Consider the following 21,086-nt stretch of genomic DNA (forward strand, 5'->3'; position numbering starts at 1 on the left):
TACAAGAAAAAAGAAATGTTCGAAGTTTCAACCAATTTTCTTTCGAAATGTAATTGTTACCATTCTAGTTTTCTCAGTCGGTAACTCTAATTCAGTAATTACTCAAAGTAATATTTCATCTAATGTTAGCAAAGTCAATGAAAAAGCTTTAATCACTCTTTAATTCTTATTTTATTACACACGAGGGCGTTGCAAGACAATATTGATTTCACACGTTATTTCGTTGGAGTACAGGCCATGTTTATAGATTATATTGTGAATGTTGTGTAATTTCGTTATAATCTCTTTTAATATCTTCATTTTCCTTTTAGTGTGCATTTTAAAAACAAGTGAAGTGTTTTTAAAAAGTGAATATCTTCGAACTCTAAATTTTCATTTGCATACGCAAATTGAGCGAACTTCTTATATTCTAACCTTTTAAATTAGTGGCTCAAATAAATCGTGCGACAGTCTACCTGTACAATTCAAAACGTATCAGAATGAAAGTCACAATAAAAAGTAAGTATATTTATATATATCTTTGTAAGAAAAGAATAATATTATGAAACAAATATATCGAATTAACAAATGTTGATTTTTTAGGCTGGACAGGTGTCGCCACCTGGCGTTGGATAGCTAACGATGATAACTGCGGAATTTGTCGGATGCCTTTCGATGCGAGTTGCCCGGATTGCAAAATACCGGGAGATGATTGTCCTTTAGGTATTGACAATTCATTTACTGTATTATATATTTAATTATATAAAAACTTATTTTCAACAAAAAAAAAAAATTCGAAACAATCGTGTATAAATTTTATCCTCTGTTCAAATAATCATTTTTTGTTTTTTTTTTGTTTTATCAAATTTGAAATTCATAAATCATTATTATGATTAAATTATGGATAAATCATTGTTATGATTAATCTCTAATAAAAACTAAATGTAAATTCACTATCTTAGTAAAATATCGACGACAAAAATGATCGTAAAATAATTAAAAAAGAAAAAGAATTAGTTCGTACATCTTCGTAAATTCCCGCTTTGGCATCTGCGCGTTGAGAGTTTGGCGTAATATCGATCGGAATGCCGGTGTCGAATAATAGGGATCGCTTACGTCCTCTCCCCCTTGCTTTTTGTGCGCATTTAACACGCGCGCGCTCATGTAAACGGAACTAAGAAACGGCTTGTCGGTCGTCGTCACTAGGTACGCGTCCCCGTGGCCTGATCATCTCATCATATTAAACCCCTTAAATTTCTGTCATAAATATTTAAACCCTTGACTTTTAACAATTAACTAAAGATTCGTGTTTTCAGTTTGGGGGCAGTGCTCGCATTGTTTCCATATTCATTGCATCATGAAGTGGCTGCATTCTCAGCAAACCAGTCATCTGTGCCCTATGTGTCGTCAGGAATGGAAGTTCAAAGAGTAAATGTTTTCCCGATGTTCCCGCAGGTGTCAGCACGCACCAAATAATCAGGTAAATGCGTAACGCACTAACACACTTTCTCATTCATCCAATTGTGAAAGTTCATGAACCCTTCTCAATGATAATCACAATATATCAATCGAAAGTCATTCGTACGATAGTACCTACAGTCTCTTAAATTTTCGCGCTCTTCCGATCGCACAAACATCGTCATTTTGTTTTTCTTTTTATTTTTTATTTATTTATTTTATTTTATTTTATTTTATTTTATTTTATTTTATTTCTTTTTTTTTTTTCATTTTCCAAGGAAAGAAAGAACAAAAAAGATAGAATTTTTTTCTTTCCGTAATATCGTCTCGGTATAAACCGTGTGAGTTTAGAAAGTATCTCGTAATTTGGCCTTCTTCGTTGGAATTAATCAGGAGATAGAATTTTCCTTAACTTCTTGGAAAGCGTACCACGAATCGAAGGAAAGAAAAGAAAAAAGAAGGAAAAAAAAGGAAGAGAGAAGTAGCTACGGCGCTCGTTCGATTTAAGAATTCAACGATTATCGTGCCGTTCACATCTATGGCTTCGATTGCCGACTACGAAAGTTGTTTACGCTCACATTACGCGTCACACACATCGGCCGATAAGCCGAACGAGATAACGTGTAGATGAGGGAATACGTAAGTATCTATATACATATGCATATATATGAAGATCATATATGAATTTCTCTCTCTCTTTCCTTCTTTTCCTTCCTCTCCCACTCTCTTTCTCTCTCTCTCTCTCTCTCTCTCTCTCTCTCTCTCTCTCTCTCTCTCTCTCTCATTTTTATGCACAGGGCGTTGATCTGTTACACTTAAGACTCGTAACGCGTAATTGTATGTTTATGATCCGTAACGTAACATATCCATCCATTCTATGTTTATAGTAGGTCACGAGCGCAGAATAGATCGAAGAAAGCGGTCTTCTATTTAGGTTATCATAATAAACTTATTAAACGCGTTAGTCTCGGTTGCCGCACGTTTTCATCAACTTTACATTTCTTTACATTAACGATCGGATTAGGTTAGGATTTTATGGTAATAATTCATAACGAATTCAGTAAGACATTCCCTCGACTTCTATTATACGTGCTACTTGAATCGATTAGAATTTAATTCCGTTAAATAAAGAATTTGTCTTTATTAATCCTTTATAACCTAATTTCTGCTATTTTTATAAAAAAAGAAAAAAAAAAATATATATATATATATATGTATACGTAACATAGCAGTTATAGTATTAATTAAACTATAGTAAGTATAATTTATGATTACAAAATATTGCCAATTTTTGATATGAAGTAATTAATTATATGAAAATAAAATGAAATTAAACTTACAAAATATATATATATATATATATGTATATGTATATGTATATATAAGTATGTGTGCCTTGAAAATTACATCAAGTTATAAATGATTAAATTTATAGGTTATGTTTTTTTGATTTTTAAATAAAAATTAGGATCTTTATATACACATTTTTTAAATGATCAATAACATGTTTTTCAACGAGTGCCTTATATAGAAAAATTCCAACAACGATGATGTCATAGTGATGTAAGATATGGCACTATATCTTTTGAAAAGCGCGCGAGCTTTCCGCGAAATCTTGCGTTGGCGCTAAATACGAGGTGTTGGATTAAATTGCACTGCGTTCGAAGCGTAACGGCACGATGTGTAAAACCCTCAATGATCCTCCTACTTACACAGTTTCGTTTACGTAACACAACGTTTTTTCCTTCAACTTTTGATCGTCAAGTTTCTATCTATAAAAATAATAATTTATTTATAAACAAAAATCATGTTATTGTATTAATCGTTGAAAAAAATTTTATAAAAATGACGTCGATCAGATAAATAAAAAAGATAATATAATACAAACGGAGAAATTCACGTTCGTTTTCGTTAGAAAATCATCATCTTCTATACATATGTAAACAATTTTCTTCATTCGTAATAACCGAGGCGAAGTGAGTGGAACGCGCGTGTGTTATTCAATGCCAGACAGGATGCGTAACGATTTTGCTTGACTCGAGAATCGAGCAAAATGCAGTAGAAAGGAGCGAAATCGAGTTGTCAGCATAGTCCTCTTCTTCCTCGATTCAATATACTGACCATTCAATTTATTTTATAATTCATTGTTATATATGTATACTTATATCAATCATCGAAAGTTCATTTTTGAGGTTAGATAAAATAACATTTGAATTAACTTTTACTGCTAAACATCTGATAAATGTCTATAAAAAGTATTAAATTAAGCATCCGAGTATTATTTAAATAATTTTTGTTTTTTTCAAAATAAAATATTTGTATCATATTCACAAATTATTATCATTTTCTATATATTTATAATGCATGTAATTTTATAAAAAAAAAAATTTTCAGTATAATTATATTAATCATCGAAAGTTTATTTTTTCTTTTTCTTTTTTTTTATTTCTTTTTTTTTTTTTTTTTTTTATTTTTTTTGGTAAAATTTTTACTTAAAAATTTTGATAAATGAATTTTATACACTTTGAGTTGAATACATGCTTCTGGTCAAAAGAAAAAATCCATTTACCTTTTTGCTTGTCCTTCTTTCGTTTTTTACATGTTATACAGCCATTCCGTGTAACTTGTTAAGAATTTCATTGAATTATTAATTAGGTATTCGACGACGACGACGACGACACACGTGACCTATAATACGAGCATCTGATTTGCGTGCTTAGCACGTGTGTTGTACAAGCAACTTTTCTTGTCAGTAATGGAGGAAATGATTTCTTTAAAGTGTCATGATACTAATTACTTCTATTGTATTCTCTAACCTTGTTAAATCTAGGAAGTTCGATAAGATAATGTAATTGAACATTATGGAGAAACATGTATGTACGTAAATCGATAAATCAATTAAATTGAGAACGAAATGTCGGACATGGCAATAACGATTAAGAAATGTTCGTGCGTTTATTAGATATAAAAAAGAAACAAGGAAAAAAGATGAGAAGAAAAGAAAAAAAAAAAAACAAAAAAGAAACAAAAAAGGGAAACATTGTAATTCAATCATCATCACTAAGTCGTGTTGTAATCGTTCGTGCAATGCATTGTTCCGAGATGCGATAAAATATTCTTTTAAGTAAGACGTGTGTTAATTCTTTCGTACGTTTTCAAGGTCAAATCGATTTATATCCCTTATATATATGCATATCGTTTTGAACAAATCGGGTTGCGTTACGAATGAAATATGATCGTGCTTCGTAATCATCTGACAAGTTTAAACAAATCTCAAAGTCAATTAAAAGAGAGAATTATGAAGGAAGTCCAAGAATGTATCATAGAAAGTCGTATAGCCAAGCAAAGGGAAGAACAAGTGACTAATCAGAAAATATTATCGAAGAAGAACATATTTCAGTTTTTTATGCTTCATAAAAAACAAACGAAAAAAAAATACAAAAAAGAGAAAAATCCGTTGGGCCCAAGAGACAACATATACAGCACTGGAACGACGGTTGGCAGGTCGGCGTGATAGAAGAGGTGGAGGAGGAGGAAGCAGGGGACACCTAATGGGTCCCTTCCCTTATCTCCTCTCTTCGTTCCTTCGTATTCCTTCTACTTTCCATCTCTCTCTCTCTCTCTCTCTCTCTCTCTCTCTCTCTCTCTCATTTGATAGGACGGCAACGATGCCGAGAGCTTGACGTTACACCTACAACCGTGTACCAAGCATGAGAAACATAGCTGATGTATCTGTTCTCTCTTCTCTTTGTAGGTAAAAGGAAAGAGAAAGAGAGAGAGAGAGAGAGAGAGAGAGAGAGAGAGAGAAATATACATATACACGACACATACACATTACATATACGTAACGTATAGTGATGTGTGTTCGTCCATAGCCGGTTAATACCAGCACTGAGCGAGTTGCCTACCTGATGCCCCCAAGAACGCGAGCTCGAGCAAGTCACGTGGTCTCTTGAACGCGAAGGATGTTTCTGGGATCGCGAAGTCAGTACTCGACGGGCCGTCCTCCGAGCTGGAGGAAAAAAGACGGAGGTGAACGAGAAGGTGCAATCTCGTGGAGACCCCTTGTGGAGGGAGGGAAACATAGAGAGAGAGAGAGAGAGAGAGAGAGAGAGGACTTCGAAGAGTAGTAGTAGTAGGGAGGATATCTTGCGAAGGAAGCCGCTCGATCGTTGGATACCTCAACACTTCCACCGATATGCGTTAACCGAGAACGATATCTTTTCGAAAGTTTTTTTTCATGTGATTTTCTTTCTCCTTTGCTATTACGTGAATATTCTTTCGAATAATTTGATAAAATTTCTCGTTAATTTTTTACGTTTTCTGAGGATACATTTTTCAATCGAAATATTTGCATCGAATTGTACAACGTAAAATGAAAGGGATATATTCCTTGTGTCCTTTTTCAATAAAATATTACTTACTTGACCAAAACGAGAAGAAATTGATCTGATCAATCCAAAAATTCATTCGGTGAAGGAGGATAAGCTTCTGCAAAAGAAAGGAATAATAGAGGAAGAACTACGAGATTTTGGAGTAAGAGAAAAAGAATAGAATCAAGAGTGAGATATCAAAGGAGAAGGAGAGAGAAAGAGAGAGAGAGAGAGAGGGGGAGAGAGAGAGATAAAGAGAGAAAGATAGCGGAAACGAATTAAGAATACTACCACGCTTTAAAAGATCTTTGGACACTCGCGAATTAAACGAATCCTATTATTTTCTTTGGCTTTATTTTTATTCTAAAAATACAATTTCGTAACGTACGAACAGAAAAGAACAAAGAAAAAAGGAAGACGAGGAAAGGAAAAAGAAAAAAATAGATTGGAAAGACTATCGAATGATTTCCTGGTAACTATTTATATCGCGTCAAGCCGATGACGCATCTTGTAGAACACCACCGAAGTTACGACGACGTGCTACAACGAGATTCTTCGTAGATACGAAGTCTGAGGATGTGTTTGTAACAAACGAAGAAAACAACGTAGGCGTCTTTTGCTACATCGAGAAAGATTGCTGGATACTCTGCATGCACTGATGTTTGATTTAGAAAGAAAGAAAGAAAGGTGCGATGTAATTGGGTTAAGATAAGCCATATCTATTTCTCGTTATCACGAAAGCATAGTAGATTTCTATTTGAAAGAAAAAATTTTTATATATTCGACGATAGTCGAAATAAAATGCAGTTAGCAGCAACTCAAAGACCTCACCCACCACCGGTACCACCTAGACCAAGTCGACAGGTGGTAGCTGAAGCATTGAAAAGATCACCTAGACCACCCTGTCCTACTAGACAAGCACCTCCACCTCCTAATACCAAACCTTGGAGATCTGATCGTGATCAGAATGATCAACAACAGCAACAACAACAACAGGGATGTCCAGGTGGTGGACGTACCATAATCTACGAATCCATCAAAGAATCTACGAAAGCAGAAAGAAACGATAGTCTTCCAACAAATACTGGCACGGTTCAGCTCGCTGACAAGCATCAGCAGCAGCTGCAACAGCAACAGAGTCATGTATCGAGTGAAAGGAACGACTACGACGGCGACCGTCGTGAAAATCCACGAGAAAGACGGCACCGTCAACTTATCCTCGAGCAAAATGATATTTCCACAGAGCCGGTGGTCGTACGAGAAAAAAGAGGAGGAGAAGGAGCAGGAGGAGCCACTATTGAAGATCCTCGACCGGAGGGACAACGCCTTGAAAATCGTGCCGATTTCAAGGATTTCAAAGATCAATTTAATTCCTTAGGTCGACGATCACCTGGAAAAACAGATGGTGACTTACCCAGCACTAAAGTCGATTTCGAGATATTGGACAAGGAAGAGCATGCGTCGATAGAGATTACAAAAAATCCTACTAGGTCAAACGTTTCGTTCGAAGACGAACGTCGTCCAAGCCCTGAAACGAAAATACTAACAAGTAACGATATAGGATTTAGAGGACGGCTAAGGATCAGGCCTGAGAAATCCTTGAACATGGAAAAGACGATGAGCAAGTTTGATGGACGACCTACGCCCACGCGAAGATCACCTGCTGGTAACCAACAATCAACCGCTTCATCTCGAAAAGACTCTGTTTCCAACGAGAATCGTAATAATAACAATAATAATAATAATAATAGTATCCATATTAATAACAACAATAACAATAATAATAATAATAATAATAATAATAATAATAATAATAATAATAATAATAATAATAATAATGATGATGATGATGATGGTGATGATAATGAACAAAATGAGAAAGAGTCGAGTGTAACAGACGAGAAACATGGAACAGTAGTCGTGGTTGACGAATCTGAACATAGTAAAGCCACGTACAATGAGGAGGACAACGACAATAACATTCATCGACAGGATTGGCTCGAGGCCGGTATCCGTTATTCCTCCACGCAGATCACTTTGCAGGGAGACGAAGGTGCCGACGGTCTCCTCTCATCTTCGTCCGTTGACGTCGAACGCGTTAATGGATACGACGATCGTCCCGAGGACGAACGCACCGTCGACCTTGACTTCGTCAGGTACTAATTTATCATCATCGTACTCACTGTGCTAGAGGAACCTCGAGAGTGTGCTCTATCATTCTAATTGAGATCCAAATAGCTCTTGGAATAAAACGTTTATTTTATTATTATATACATAGTCATGCAATGATAAATCTTTTTTTTTTTTTCCTTTTTTTTTTTTTTTAATGATTTTATATCACGATTTTATTTATTTAAAAGTCACTCAATAATAATTATTTAAGTGATTATTAGAAATAAGAATGTTGATATCGATTTTATCATTTTTCTTTCTAAATTTATTCTCAATATCGTAGTATTCACAACGATATCGGCCATATTGTAAAACTGGATTGCGTCGGAGATGGTAGTATTAGTTAAATGTTTTCTATATAGTTTCTCTAAATAGACAACATCGATGAATTGGAGAGGTGTAGTGAACACGATTCATACGAGCGAAAAATATGGAGTTGCATCGAGGATCGACAGGAGGCTGTTTCTCGATCGTCCTATTTTGTCTCTATCGTTTCTGAAAGCGTTCGACCGTGACAGTAGCATCGATACTTGTTAACGGTTCTATTCGTCGGAAGAAATTCAAGATAAATTGCATGATGAATTTATTTCGTGTATTTCACAACTACCATATCTACAGTTTCAATAATCAATTAAGATTTAAAAAGATATTATTATTCAGATACTTGTAAAAAGATAATTTTTTTTTTTAATTATTGCAATGTCTTCTTATATATATATATATTTTTTTTTTTAAATACCGATGATTAGATTAGCAAGCTATACATGATTCATCTTGTTTAATAATAAAATATAAAAAGATATCATTCGAATACTTATAACAAAATAATTTTTTTAGGTTATAACAATATTTTTTTTTTACCGATGATGATTAGTAACAAGTTACTTATATAACTCATTCTGTAAAGGCATCGACAGAACGTATCAACACTAACGTATTAATTATCTACTGGTTACGATGTATCCAGGCCTTCGAATAATCTATACGTTATGATCTTATGCTTGGTTTAGAAATTCTTATTCGAGAACTGTAGTTATTTGTAAGGCATGCTATATATCTCGGACGCCCCCTTGAATTCAATTGAATCAATGTTACGTTGTAGATTATGTTTCAATCACGAATTTTATAACGTATGTTCATATATATATATACATACACACACACACATACATATTATGTGATACACGTATGTGATATGATATTCTCGATTGTATTTTAATTACAATTTATTAAAAAATAATCAGTTAGAGAAAGTACATAATAGCTGCATAATTAATGATTTATTACTTTAGATTCATAAATTTAATAAATACTTTATGAATAAAGAGTATGTGTATGTATATATATATATATATGTATGTATGTGTATGTATGTATGTATATATATATAATATATATATATATATATATATATATATATATATTTAGTACTAATTAAATTATATATATATAATTTAGTATATAGTTATATATATATATAATTCATAATAGAGATATATGAATAGAATTAGTATTCTTATTATGATCGATCAAAAACAATTCATAAAATAAATAGAAAGAATTTATTTGGAGAAAAGGCTAGAAGAGAGAAGGGGGGGCTCGATGACTCATTCAGCCAATTTTTTCTCCCCTTCATTTTCTGTTCCCCTCCTTACTTTCTACGGGGGTCGGAAGCTCAGTGAAGGCAAAGACCGATCGATTTTTATTCCGCGAAGCCGCGTATAACGGTACGTCGTTTCCTTTCCTCTTTTAACCGCAAAGAACGACTTGTTGTATCGTCGGTTCTTTCTTCTGCTTTCGCAGCATACAGGAGAGGATCGCGATGTCTTCCCTGCAGGGGCTGCCACCGTTGCCGAGGAGCCTCAGTGGATTTAATTTGAGTGGAGCTTCTGAGCCACCCCCACCACCTACGAGGTCATCCAGCAAATCACAAAGAGGCGGGAAAACGTCAGTTCAAACTTCTACCTCGAGACCTTCTCCACCTGCGAGACAACTTACTACGTTGGATACTCAACTGGCGATACTTAGAAGAGAAATGGTGATTATCAAACGGTCTTTATAAAAAAAAAATTAATTCTATTAATATATTGTTGACTTGATCATTAATATAATCTGATGATTACACAATATACTACTTGTATGTAATTATTAAAGTATAAAATTTTGTAATAGTCATTATTATAATATCATTTATTGTGTTTTGGATAGTGTTTCCTTAATTTTGGTATACGTATTACCAATTTTTCTAAATTTAATAATGATTTTATAATAATGATTTTATAATCCAATTATAAATCATATTGTCGTGATGAAACACATTATTTTTTGCGTATAATAGCCGATCAACAATATGTTATAACAATTGATAAACTTGTATAATATATCGTAAAATATCATTATCGACAATTGAAAATCGTCCAAAAGGGTTAAGTGTTAGGAATTGATTTATTATTGAGTTTTTTCGATTAAGTAACATGAAAAAATATTCGCTTTCATTTGACGGTAATTATCAAATAACTTGGCGCAAAAAAAAAAGTTAATCGTCTTGTTACGAGTAAAGTTGATTTGATACCAAGTTCGATCCTGTACCACCTATCAGTCTTTAAGAGTCACGTAATACTTTCAATTATCCGCGGAGAAAGTGTTTAAAGAATTCGATAATAGATCTCCTCTAATTTCGTGTTAAAGATTTTTCAACGAAAATCTTGGATCCTTTAATGGATGTGATCATTAGCGCTAATGGGATTCATTAATGCACAACGTAGTATAAAAAGAAGAAAAAAGAAAAAAAATCTGTTTACCAGATAGGAAAAGTCGACGGAAAATTCCACGACGTTTTTGAATAATCCTACACGTTTGTTTAACGCGTCTTTACTCCTTCCCCCTCTCTCTCTCTCTATTTTTTTTTCATCGATCGACGTGGAATTTTCCTAGCAAATCCAAGAATGACTCGAAGTTGACAATATTATCATCGTTATTATCGTCGTCGACTTCGTTATTATTTTTTCTAACATGGAGTCACCTGTTCCTTCGTATTTTGTTCACAATTCTCTTGTGTTTCTTTCAACTCGGGGCTCGACCCGTTACCTCGAGGCCACGGTTGTGCGTGGGTAAACTGTAGAGTACGGTGAATATGAATTCGACGACGTTCTAAAAGCGTCGGGAAATGAAGCGATGAAAATAAGGGGAGAGAGAGTAAGAGAAAGATAGATAAAGAGAGAGAGAGAGAGAGAGAGAGAAGGGAGAAGAAAAAGATTGAACGTACGAGTTGTTGAGTCCTTTTCTTCTCTTTCTCTTTCTCTTTCTCTTCCCTCTCTCTCTCTCTCTCTTTGTATTTTCATTCTTCTCTCATCTTACCAAAAAGAAAACATTAACATTTTCATTATCTGAATTAATTTATCAATGTAGGTATATCAATATTACTGTTTACATTGTTAAAGATTGATGCCAGATAATTAGACTGTTTAGCTTAATGATGAATGAATTATCTTAACGTTATTAAGTAATTATTTATTAATTGTTTTTATATTTTGAAAGAATTATCATAGAAATTGGATCTTTTGTAAATATATATTTATATGCGTTATATGTTAAAGTTAGCTTAATATTTTGATAGTCAATCCAGACGAGAGGTGAACTGGCACAGCCGCTCCCACGCTGCATTCCCTCAGGCGTGACTCCCCACCTCCATTTGGTTTTGGTGGTAGCCTCTTCTCCATCTAGTCTTCCTTCTCTGCATTTTCTCTCTCTCTCTCTCTCTCTATCTCTCTATCTTTCTGTCTTTTTCTCTTTCTTTCTGTCTTCACGTTTACCATTCTTGTTCCCATTCTCATTTTATGCCTCTTCTTTCTCTCTCTCTCTCTCTCTCTCTCTCTCTCTTTCTCTTTTCTTTCTCTTTCGTAGTGTGTTCCCTCTTCTGCCATTCCCACGAGTACAGGCACGGCGGCGTTTGGAAACGTTGCACTTCGGTTCATAAATCACGAGTAAGCATTTTACCTCGACTCGCACGGTAAAAGTGAATGTTGGACGAGATAGACCCTCTAGGCGCTTTGACACAATATTTCTTCTTAGTCGAGTATTTCAACGTATTTGGAATCGAGTGAAACTTTGAAATAATCATTAGGACCTTCCGGATGGGATAACTATACACTTTTTATCTCTTTAACTTCTATAATCCTTATCCCGCGCGCCATACAAGTCACACATGTATTTCAAACGTTACACATTGTTTCGTTCAAATATTTGCTTGATCCTATGGTTTTCATTCTTGACTTTTTAATATCACAAATCCTATATTATGCATTTCAAATGTTAAAAAACTACGTTGTAATATTTACATAATTTATGATTTTCATTTTTCTAATGCTACAAGTTCTGTATGTTACGTATATTTCAGATGTTACAAAGATTTCGTTCAAATCATTAGTTAATTATTAAAACTATGATGTTAAATATTTCATTCGTCTTTGTTTCAGTTTGGTCTACGACAACTGGATCTTTCTTTGCTTTCGCAACTTTGGTCCCTGAACGAATCAATCCAAGAATTTCGACAACTCTTGCAGGAACAAGAAGACAGAGCTCCATCGCCATCGCCAAGTAGCGAGGAAGGAGACGATACTTCGTATGGGACACATCCACCACCAGCACCTAGAAGACCAGCACCTGTGGTGCATCATCATCGACCACCTAGGCCACCCAGACCACCAAGACCACCACCCAGCGACGAGTCACCGTCTAGCGAGGAATACGGAGCTGTTTGACGGATGATACTTCGTAAAAGGACGAAAAGATCTTCTCCGCTGTGTTCCCCAAACTCTATAGAGTTCCTGTAAAAGAGAAAATCTGCAAAGAAAAGAAGAGGAAAGAAAGAAAGAAAGAAAGAAAGAAAGAAAGAAAGAAAGAAAGAAAGAAAGAAAGAAAGAAAGAAAGAAAGAAAGAAAGATGCTAGCTAAATCCTTTTACGAAGTTTTCTCTTTCTCTCTTTCTTTCTCTGTCTCTTTCTCTTTGTCGTTGAAAGAGCGCCTCTGGTGATGAAGGAAGAAGGATCTTAGTTGAAATTCAATTAAAGATAAGCTATTATCGCTTCGATCAAAGAGTCTATATCGTTTGCGAGAGAAAGAATATTAATATAAAAGAAGAAGAAGAAGAAGAAGAAAAATGATGAATGAATGAATGAATATCACGAAAGCCATGTGTTCAAGGCTGCCTACCTCTAAGCATTACATCGATTTTAAACGTTTTATTGAAAGACGCGCCGTGTGTTGTTCGTACAAGAGTGGAAGTCAATTAGTAAACAAATTTTGTCCGTACGTCGGAAGTCACACATACGTGATAATCTGATGTTATATACCTATGTATGTATGTACATATATATCACGGACCGTTTTTGTGACTTATATTATCCGAGAAAGTCTCTTCTAAAGCTACATAGACCACATTGATCTTAATCACAGACAACGATACTATTCTTTATTCAAGCTATTAGATAAGAAAAATACTCTTCTTGCTGTTTCACGGTTAGTGTTATTAAAGAGCCTTCGATAAGCGGCAACGGTTTATAGCAACAACAGCAATAGAGAGTTTGTTTTTGCATGAATAGATTTCTCTGCGGCGTCGTCGTCATTGTCGTCGTCGTCGTCGTCGTCGTCGTCGTCGTCGTCGTCGTCGTCGTCGTCGTCGTCGTCGTCGTTGTCGTCATCGTCGTCGTTATCGTTCTCTATTTTAGAGACAACATCGATCATACGACACGTCCAAAGTTTTTTGCGACAGGTAGTAGCTAGTGAGTTCCAAAGAACTGTCTTTCTTCCGTTTTGGTCAAAGAAGGAAAAACTTTCTCACGTTAACGCGTTATTACGTCCACTACAGAGTTTTCTCTTTCTTAGCTAGCGTAGATAAGCGTGTAAAGATTATTATCGTAGATTTTAAGAGATAAACACGGGAGTTGTCGATTCGGCATCATTTTCTCTGTCAATTTTTTTTTTATGTAGGTTTGTTCCGAACGTGTAAAATAATGATTTACATAGTGTTATACAAATAAATGAAAGGTGATTTAATGATATATATATAGAGAGAGATATACAATATATATACATATATAAACGATACATTTTGTCTGCCCGGCTGTCTACTGCTGTGTCATTACATATGTATATGTATATATGCGTTTGTTGACCTTTTATCGAATACCGTTGTTCCATTCTGTTGTCTGACGAAGTACCGTCGAGATTGCCGCGCCTCTTTGGTTGCATACTTATAAGATACTTATATGCAAAGCATATTATTTTTTTAACTACGTTTATTAGCAAGGAGTGCACGTCAATATATGGGAACGAGGTCAGTGAGAGTCACGGAACTGATTTTAGTTTTTGCAATGCAAAAATCAATTTTTTTAGATTTCACTTTTCTTTTCCTCACAAGTAAAAAATGTGTCGATAATAATCTGATTTATATCATTTTTTAGTCAACATTATAAATATTTCGTTATGGAAAATGATTTCTTTTGTTTTTTTTTTCTTTTTTTTTTTGTATTTATAATTCAAATCCTGCGTTAGCACTAGATGGCGCTTGTCATGCTAATACTAGATGGCGCTTGTCGCGTTAGTACTAGAGGGCACTAGTAACATTCAAGTTATCACGCTTATCAAACAGTGCGTATTATTCGTGATTGAAGTTGTTGAATAAATTAGGTTATAGAAAATTTCTTTTCTACGAGAGAATTTTATAAAATTTATTAACGATGTCAGATATTCGTGCATATGATGACAGATGTAAAAAGCGAAAAAAGAAACGTTCTAATATGCAAATGGCGAAAAAGTTTGCTCGTCGAAGAAATCACGGAACGGATCTTGATACGGAAACGTATCAGTATATGGTTCGTATTTTGGAGTTAATGCGTGAAGATTTTCCGAGCGTTGAAGAAAAATTAATGTTCATTAATAACGTATATGAACAATCTGTTGGTCACGAAATTGAATATTCAAAAAATCAAGTTGGTTCAAGAGTCTTGGAATCACTTTTGAAATATGCGAGCCTAGAAGCAATTCAGAGGTTTACGGATGCTCTCAGTTCTTCAATGAGACCAATAAGTAGTGACAGATTTGCTAGTCATGTTTTGGAGAAAATAATTGTTGTCTGTGCGGACAGAGGAAACAAATCCAAAAATATATTGGAAACATCAAAATCAAAAGAAACTGAAAATGTACAGGATATCGTTATAGATGTAAAAGAATCCGAAGTGAAATCATACAATGATATAGTTATAAAATTGAGTAAATATTTGATAAATAATTTAGAAGAATTTGTTTGGGATACGTATGCTAATCATCTCTTAAGAACTGTAGTAGAATGTCTTGGTGGATTAATAGATACAAGTGATGGACAGAATAGAACGAAACAAATGTTACATAGTATAGAAAGACGAGAGATTATACAAGAATATAAAGATTTTTTAATCGAGGCATGTAACAGATTATATAATTGGCCACAGTTTCTTGAGTTTGGCAGAGATGAATTAACCTCAGGATTGTTACAAAGTATTTTATATTCCTTAAAAGATATAGATAAGAAGTTAACAAAATCTTTCATCAAGAAGATCACAAAGGAATGTTTTAGTTCTGAAGATGATGGAAAATTATCGAATATTTTTGATTGTGAAAGTTCTATAAGGCTTTTAGAAGCTTGTCTTGCGATAGCGAAATCCAAATCCTTCGACCATATTTATGAAGAGTATTTTAAGGGCAACTTAAAAAGTTTGTGTATAACACAGGGTACTATCTTTAGTGTACAAAAATTATTAGATCATTGTGAATCTAAAGAAACTTTTGAAAAAATATTTGAAGAAATTGAAGTTCTTTTCTCAGATATCTTACAAGCAGGCTATACAGGAGTTTTAGTAAGTGTAGCTAATGCATCGAAGAGATTGCAAACAAAACAGGGTGCATATGTAACTATGATTATTAAGATGCTTGGGTGTGATACGTCAGAAGAAAAACAATATCAAATTATAAAATGTATTTCTACATTGAAGAAACAAAGTGAATTGGAATCTTTGAAGGAAGAAGATCAAACTGTATTGTCTATCCATTTGCATGGAAGTTTGATCGTACAAGCTGTGCTTAACTTCAATAAACCTATAAAAATTGTTAATTCCTTATTGGCTCTGAACAATGAGCAATTATTAAATTTGATAAGTAATCCAAAAGGTAGTCGTATTGTAGATGCTTTTATGGATAGTAAATATATTGGTGAAAAAAGCAGAGAAAAACTTGCTAAGAAATTACAAGGGTGCTGGACCCAATTAGCTCAAAGCACTCATGGATCTAGATGTTTAGACAAAATATGGATTTGGTCGCATCAAAAGCAAAGAATGTTTATCATGGAAGAATTAGCAGCTGCAGGAGAAATTTTACGTGCCAGTAAATCAGGAAAAATTATATCGAATAAATTGAATGTACCTTTATTTGTCAGAAATAAAAAGGATTGGACTGAATCGCAAGGAAAAGAGGAAAAAATGAAGGCTCTTTTCGCTGATATAATAAAAAAGCCTATTACGCAAAACTAGTATTCCAAAATAAAATTTTGATAAAAAAAAAAATGTAAATGATTCATTTTTGTCATATATTATGTATATTATATATGTTTGTATATACAATATACATACACACATACGTATTAAAGAAACGTTTAATTAGACAAATTAATTCGCATCTTCTTTTTTATTGTGACATAGAATAATTATATATATATATATACATACATATATATATATATATATATATATATATATATATATATATATATGTGTGTGTATATATTTGACGTGTTATTTCATAAATACATTTCATAAAATTCATCGTACGTTCCTGCAATGCAATGTGCCCAGAAGGAATTACAATAAATCGTTATCTAAGTTCGAGGAAAATTTTCTAATATGTATAACCAATAAAATCGTCTCCTCGCAACCACGCATGACTAGACTTTAAGATACACAATTAATTATAATTCGATTGATCGAAGTAAGAATTTTTTGTTACATCTGTCATTACAATCGTTAAGTCTATCAATTGACTAGGGTAAAATCGATGTAAGCCGTTTGTTGTGTACGCTCGTTAGAAGCGATCAAATCCTATCGCATGTTGGATCTTACTGTTAGATTACAATTGCATCTCGATGGAATATTAAAAGAGAGAGAAAGAGAAATAGATATAGAGACAGACAGAGAGAAAGAGTAATATGGCGAATAAATAAAAGAATGCGAGATAGTAATATATTGAAAGATTTCGTATAGGAAAAAACACCGATCTTTGGTACAAAGAATATCTTACGATTTTGTCAAATAGAATTTGATCTTTAGATGTAAATGATCTTTGTTTGATACGTAAGACAATGTGTTTGATCACTACGGATACTGGGAAATCGATAATTGTCATTGAATAGAAGAAACTTTACACCAATTTTTCGTACCAAGTGCATGCACATTCAAGGTGAATTGTTGACTATGAATTAGCAACACAGATGAACAATGGTACAAGCCTAGGACGCTCATCATACCCAACAAACGTCATACGTATTCGGATACGTTCACACATTTCTATTACATTTCATTAATGTGATATTTACAAGAACTATACAAGGATCATTCTTTTTTCCAGTTGATCGTCATCAAAAAATGATCTTACAAAACGAATCACAACTTATTCGATTACTCAACATTTTAAATATAATTTTCCTTCCATATACAACATAAAAACATTAACAAATTCGTCTAATGACAAGAACAAATAGTTACGATAATAAAATGCATCCTTGTATAAATCGTATTCTAAACAATCCATACTTCGAAGATTAATCAACAAAGTTTTTTAAAAAGAAAAAAGGAAAGAAAAATATGAAAGCGAATCAAAAGTATAATAGAGTCGATAATTAAATAAGAAGTTTCTGAGTCTTCTGTGAGGAAACATCAGCGTGGATCGAAATAGATCGGCCTGGCTAATCGTAATGGAACGTGACTCTTTCCTTCATGTCGTCACTTCCCTTTGGAGATGGTATTTGCCGTGGCCGACACGGTTGAACCTTCCGCGTCGTTGATACTTCCAGTGACGCTAGCTGTACCGATTCTAGGCGGACTACGCGAAGATGATCTTCGAGGTTCTCGTGGTAAAGGATTATTGCACGTTGCATGATGTCCACCAGCCTCCCAATCGCGATGTTGACAAAAGGAACCGCAATATCTTGCGATCCCACATCCACCGCATGTTTCTAATGCTGGTCTGCCACAATTCCAACAATTCTACGAAGATAATTAGTTTGATTCATTGGTTTTTTCCAATTTGTGTTGATAATAAAATGTGTGTGTATGTATGTATATATACATATATTTTTTTTTCGTAAGTATAAAATATGTACATACTGATCCTACTATATTAGTCAAATGTGTATCCTTGTCATCTTCGGTAGTGGACGGTGCCGAATTAGAAGTAGTTGTAGGTGTTGGAGCAGTTCTACCACTGGTCTCTACCATGTTGGGACTTCCGTGAACCCTAACGAATGAAGCTTGACGGACACCAACGTGACTTCTTTGAGATAGTGGTAAGTCTAAAAGTCTGTGTACTCTCAGACGTTCACTCGCTCTCGACTCGGCAACCGCTACTGCAACTGCTCTTTGAACTTCAGCAACAGCTGCTCTTTTTACTTCTAACACGGCTTCTTCTAGAAATTATAGAAATAACGTTAGCTTTGAATAATGTAATCATCCATGAATTTTTTGAAAATTACCTGCTCTTCTTTTCACCTCAGCAACCCTATCCTCAGTAGCTCTGATTGTCTGAGCAACAATTTCTCCAGACAAACGTTTCAAGCTACCATCTCTATCACCCGTTGAAGATTCTACTTGAGCACCATTGGTTGAAGGATTATTGGTAGTAGTGTTGTTGGCATTACCATTTTGTGCGACCACATTTGGCGGTGGTATAGGTGTTGCTGCAGGACTGGAACAACCTCGTCTTTGAAGGATAGCCAAAGCTCTCTTCGTTTTTTCTACCATGCCAAGAATACAGTTCAACATCACATGAATATTCTTCCATTCGTCGTCGAGGCTAGAACCGTTTTGAACGTGACTCAGCTGCTGTTGCTGTTGGGACAAATGATGGGGGGCCGAGAAAGCATTTATCTGATTAATTTGGACTAGGCTTGGTGGAACCGGACTAGGCCCGTGGCCATGTCCGTGTGCGTGGCCTTGAATGGATCCACCCGCTGCGTGAAGCGGATGATACCAACAATAGGATGATGAGTTTTCCGTTTGCTGTTGTTGCTGATGTTGTTGTTGTTGTTGTTGTTGTTGTTGGTGATGGGCACCCCATGGATTAGGCCTTTTTCCGTAAACAGGTATATCCTCGAGTAGGGTACCGTTTTCATAGTACCTGTAAATAAAATTAATGGCTAAACAATACACTTTTGATAAATTCTTCAGTTGACTTTACTAGAATTTGTAACAATAAAATATAATGTATTTGTCCAATACGATATCCCTATTGAACTTTATACACGTTACATGTGTGGTTTGCCTTCTAAAAATATATCCTACGTTAAATGCGTCTAGTGGAAAATACATCCACCAAACCGTCCACGTACTTATTCGAAAGCATATGTGCCATGTAATGTGTATATCGTAAAACATGCGTGCAATATGGTATGCATCAAAGAAACATGTGCATAAAACAGTCCTGCGGCCGTATGTTATGTGTATGTGTATGTGTATTAAGATGCATGCGTCCAAAGCGACATGTGTTCCGAAATCCGTATAATCTATCTGTTTTACATTAAAAAGAAAAAAAAAAAGAAAACCTTTCTAGATCTTTCGAACAATTTTAATTATATGCATCACACACTTGCTTGTTGATTTTCATTGCTGTTATATAATAGATCGATAAAAATTGTAATAGTAATAAAAACAATTGTTATAGAATATCAGCTTTCAAAAGTGTCGAGTCATACTCGATACATAGGAATACCTATCAAGAAGATTGATGTCGAGTCAGATTCGACATAACAGTTCAAAGTGTTAAATGTATTTTGAATAGCAAGATTGTGGTCCACAATCGTGCAATTTCAAAGTAGTTAGCCGCTACGTTAGATGGATACGTGTGAGGTACAGTTGGGAACCAAAGACAGCTGGTCTTCGTACAGTTGAACGAATAGGCATCGAAGACTGATCTTGGGAGCATGTATTAGTCCGGAATATGCCAATAGGTACTCGAGGCAAGTTCCCTTGCTCTAACGTTAGCAGGTCGAGCTGAGCCAAAGAGGGTAGATAGTATGAGATCTAGAGAGGAGAGGGGGGAAGAGAAGAGGGTGACGTTCACGAAAGGTGGTTCTCCGATGATATATGGAAACGTCACCAACAGACATATCGAGAGGACGCCAGCCAGGGTGGCATTGCCAGCGTGCACACCACGTTTTGTCGCCTTCGAATTCGCTTCGTCGCCCCTCAGCAGCCTGTTCACGTGAGTATCCGTGTCCTCACCGGAAGCAACCACCCTTCCTTCCACCTCTTGGCCATCGAACTCTGATCTCTCTCTGCACTATCTTTCCTTCTCTTTCTATTTCAATTCCTTCCCCTAAGCAACTCACCACCACCGGAGGATGGTTTCTCTCTCTCTCTCTCTCTCTCTCTCTCTCTCTCTCTCTTTCTCTCTCTCTCTCTCTCTGTGTGTACTCTTCAATCCTCAACCCCTTTCAAGGAACACGATGCTTAATCGAACACCTGCTTCGATGAGCCACGTTGCGACGAACGAGGGCTTCCTTCCCCTACTGTGTTACGAATTACGTGCAGACGGAGCTCAGTATAATTGATTAAGCAAGCTTATTAATTATTTATCATCAAAAATAGAACGGATTATTCACGTTGATTAGGCTAATTTTAAGTTTTTTGAATTATAATTATTTTTTACTTTATCCTTGATTAAATTATGATATAAATATTTCTCTAATGTTTATATCTCATGTATTTATATATATATATATATATATTCATACTTCGAAAGTTATTTTTTTCGATAATGTATTTCTCATAGGAAATAGAAGAAATTATTCTTATTAATTATATTA

At 34.8% G+C, this 21,086-nt stretch overlaps 4 protein-coding genes across 8 annotated transcripts in view; 3 read left to right on the plus strand and 1 right to left on the minus strand.

Moving 5' to 3' along the window:
• Nucleotides 1-184: 184 nt before the first annotated feature.
• Nucleotides 185-4,565, plus strand: LOC124422145 (anaphase-promoting complex subunit 11). Of its 3 annotated transcripts, none has more exons than XR_006941798.1 (5): nucleotides 185-498; nucleotides 583-702; nucleotides 1,296-1,459; nucleotides 1,716-2,076; nucleotides 4,093-4,565. XR_006941798.1 is itself a non-coding variant. In XM_046958195.1 (4 exons), the coding sequence occupies exons 1-3, from the start codon at nucleotides 480-482 to the stop codon at nucleotides 1,409-1,411; spliced, it is 255 nt and encodes an 84-aa protein (XP_046814151.1). In that variant the 5' UTR covers nucleotides 185-479; the 3' UTR covers nucleotides 1,412-1,459; nucleotides 4,093-4,565. The 3 variants fall into 3 exon arrangements, 1 of the variants encoding a protein (XP_046814151.1); XR_006941799.1 differs by having other exon boundaries at nucleotides 1,721-2,076; XM_046958195.1 differs by lacking the exon at nucleotides 1,716-2,076.
• A 760-nt stretch (nucleotides 4,566-5,325) lies between these two features.
• On the plus strand, nucleotides 5,326-13,533 carry LOC124422142 (putative uncharacterized protein DDB_G0285031). Its single transcript, XM_046958192.1, has 3 exons — nucleotides 5,326-7,966; nucleotides 9,786-10,020; nucleotides 12,458-13,533. The coding sequence occupies exons 1-3, from the start codon at nucleotides 6,612-6,614 to the stop codon at nucleotides 12,740-12,742; spliced, it is 1,875 nt and encodes a 624-aa protein (XP_046814148.1). The 5' UTR covers nucleotides 5,326-6,611; the 3' UTR covers nucleotides 12,743-13,533.
• Nucleotides 13,534-13,875: 342 nt separating this feature from the next.
• Nucleotides 13,876-16,681, plus strand: LOC124422143 (nucleolar protein 9). Its single transcript, XM_046958193.1, has one exon. The coding sequence runs from the start codon at nucleotides 14,719-14,721 to the stop codon at nucleotides 16,540-16,542; it is 1,824 nt and encodes a 607-aa protein (XP_046814149.1). The 5' UTR covers nucleotides 13,876-14,718; the 3' UTR covers nucleotides 16,543-16,681.
• Nucleotides 16,682-17,677: 996 nt separating this feature from the next.
• The window catches only part of LOC124422141 (protein CBFA2T2), a 29,281-nt gene continuing 25,872 nt past the window's right edge, over nucleotides 17,678-21,086 (minus strand). For all 3 annotated transcript variants that reach the window (XM_046958189.1, XM_046958190.1, XM_046958191.1), the window contains 3 exons: nucleotides 18,756-19,399; nucleotides 18,391-18,689; nucleotides 17,678-18,270 (listed from right to left, as the gene is read on the minus strand). In XM_046958189.1, coding sequence (XP_046814145.1) covers nucleotides 18,007-18,270; nucleotides 18,391-18,689; nucleotides 18,756-19,399 — 1,207 coding nt within the window. In that variant the 3' untranslated portion in view covers nucleotides 17,678-18,006. The remainder of the gene's footprint in view (nucleotides 18,271-18,390; nucleotides 18,690-18,755; nucleotides 19,400-21,086) is intronic.

This window comes from Vespa crabro, chromosome 2 (assembly GCF_910589235.1).
Source record: "Vespa crabro chromosome 2, iyVesCrab1.2, whole genome shotgun sequence".
Taxonomy (NCBI): Eukaryota; Metazoa; Arthropoda; class Insecta; order Hymenoptera; family Vespidae; genus Vespa; species Vespa crabro.

Excerpts from the sequence above, each read along its gene's own strand:
- LOC124422145 (XM_046958195.1), top strand. Across the intron at positions 703-1,295 it reads GGGAGATGATTGTCCTTTAG|TTTGGGGGCAGTGCTCGCAT; the intron begins GTATTGACAATT and ends TCGTGTTTTCAG.
- LOC124422142 (XM_046958192.1), top strand. The coding sequence starts at position 6,612 with ATGCAGTTAGCAGCAACTCAAAGACCTCACCCACCACCGGTACCACCT. Across the intron at positions 7,967-9,785 it reads GTCGACCTTGACTTCGTCAG|CATACAGGAGAGGATCGCGA; the intron begins GTACTAATTTAT and ends CTGCTTTCGCAG. Across the intron at positions 10,021-12,457 it reads CGATACTTAGAAGAGAAATG|TTTGGTCTACGACAACTGGA; the intron begins GTGATTATCAAA and ends TCTTTGTTTCAG.
- LOC124422143 (XM_046958193.1), top strand. The coding sequence starts at position 14,719 with ATGTCAGATATTCGTGCATATGATGACAGATGTAAAAAGCGAAAAAAG.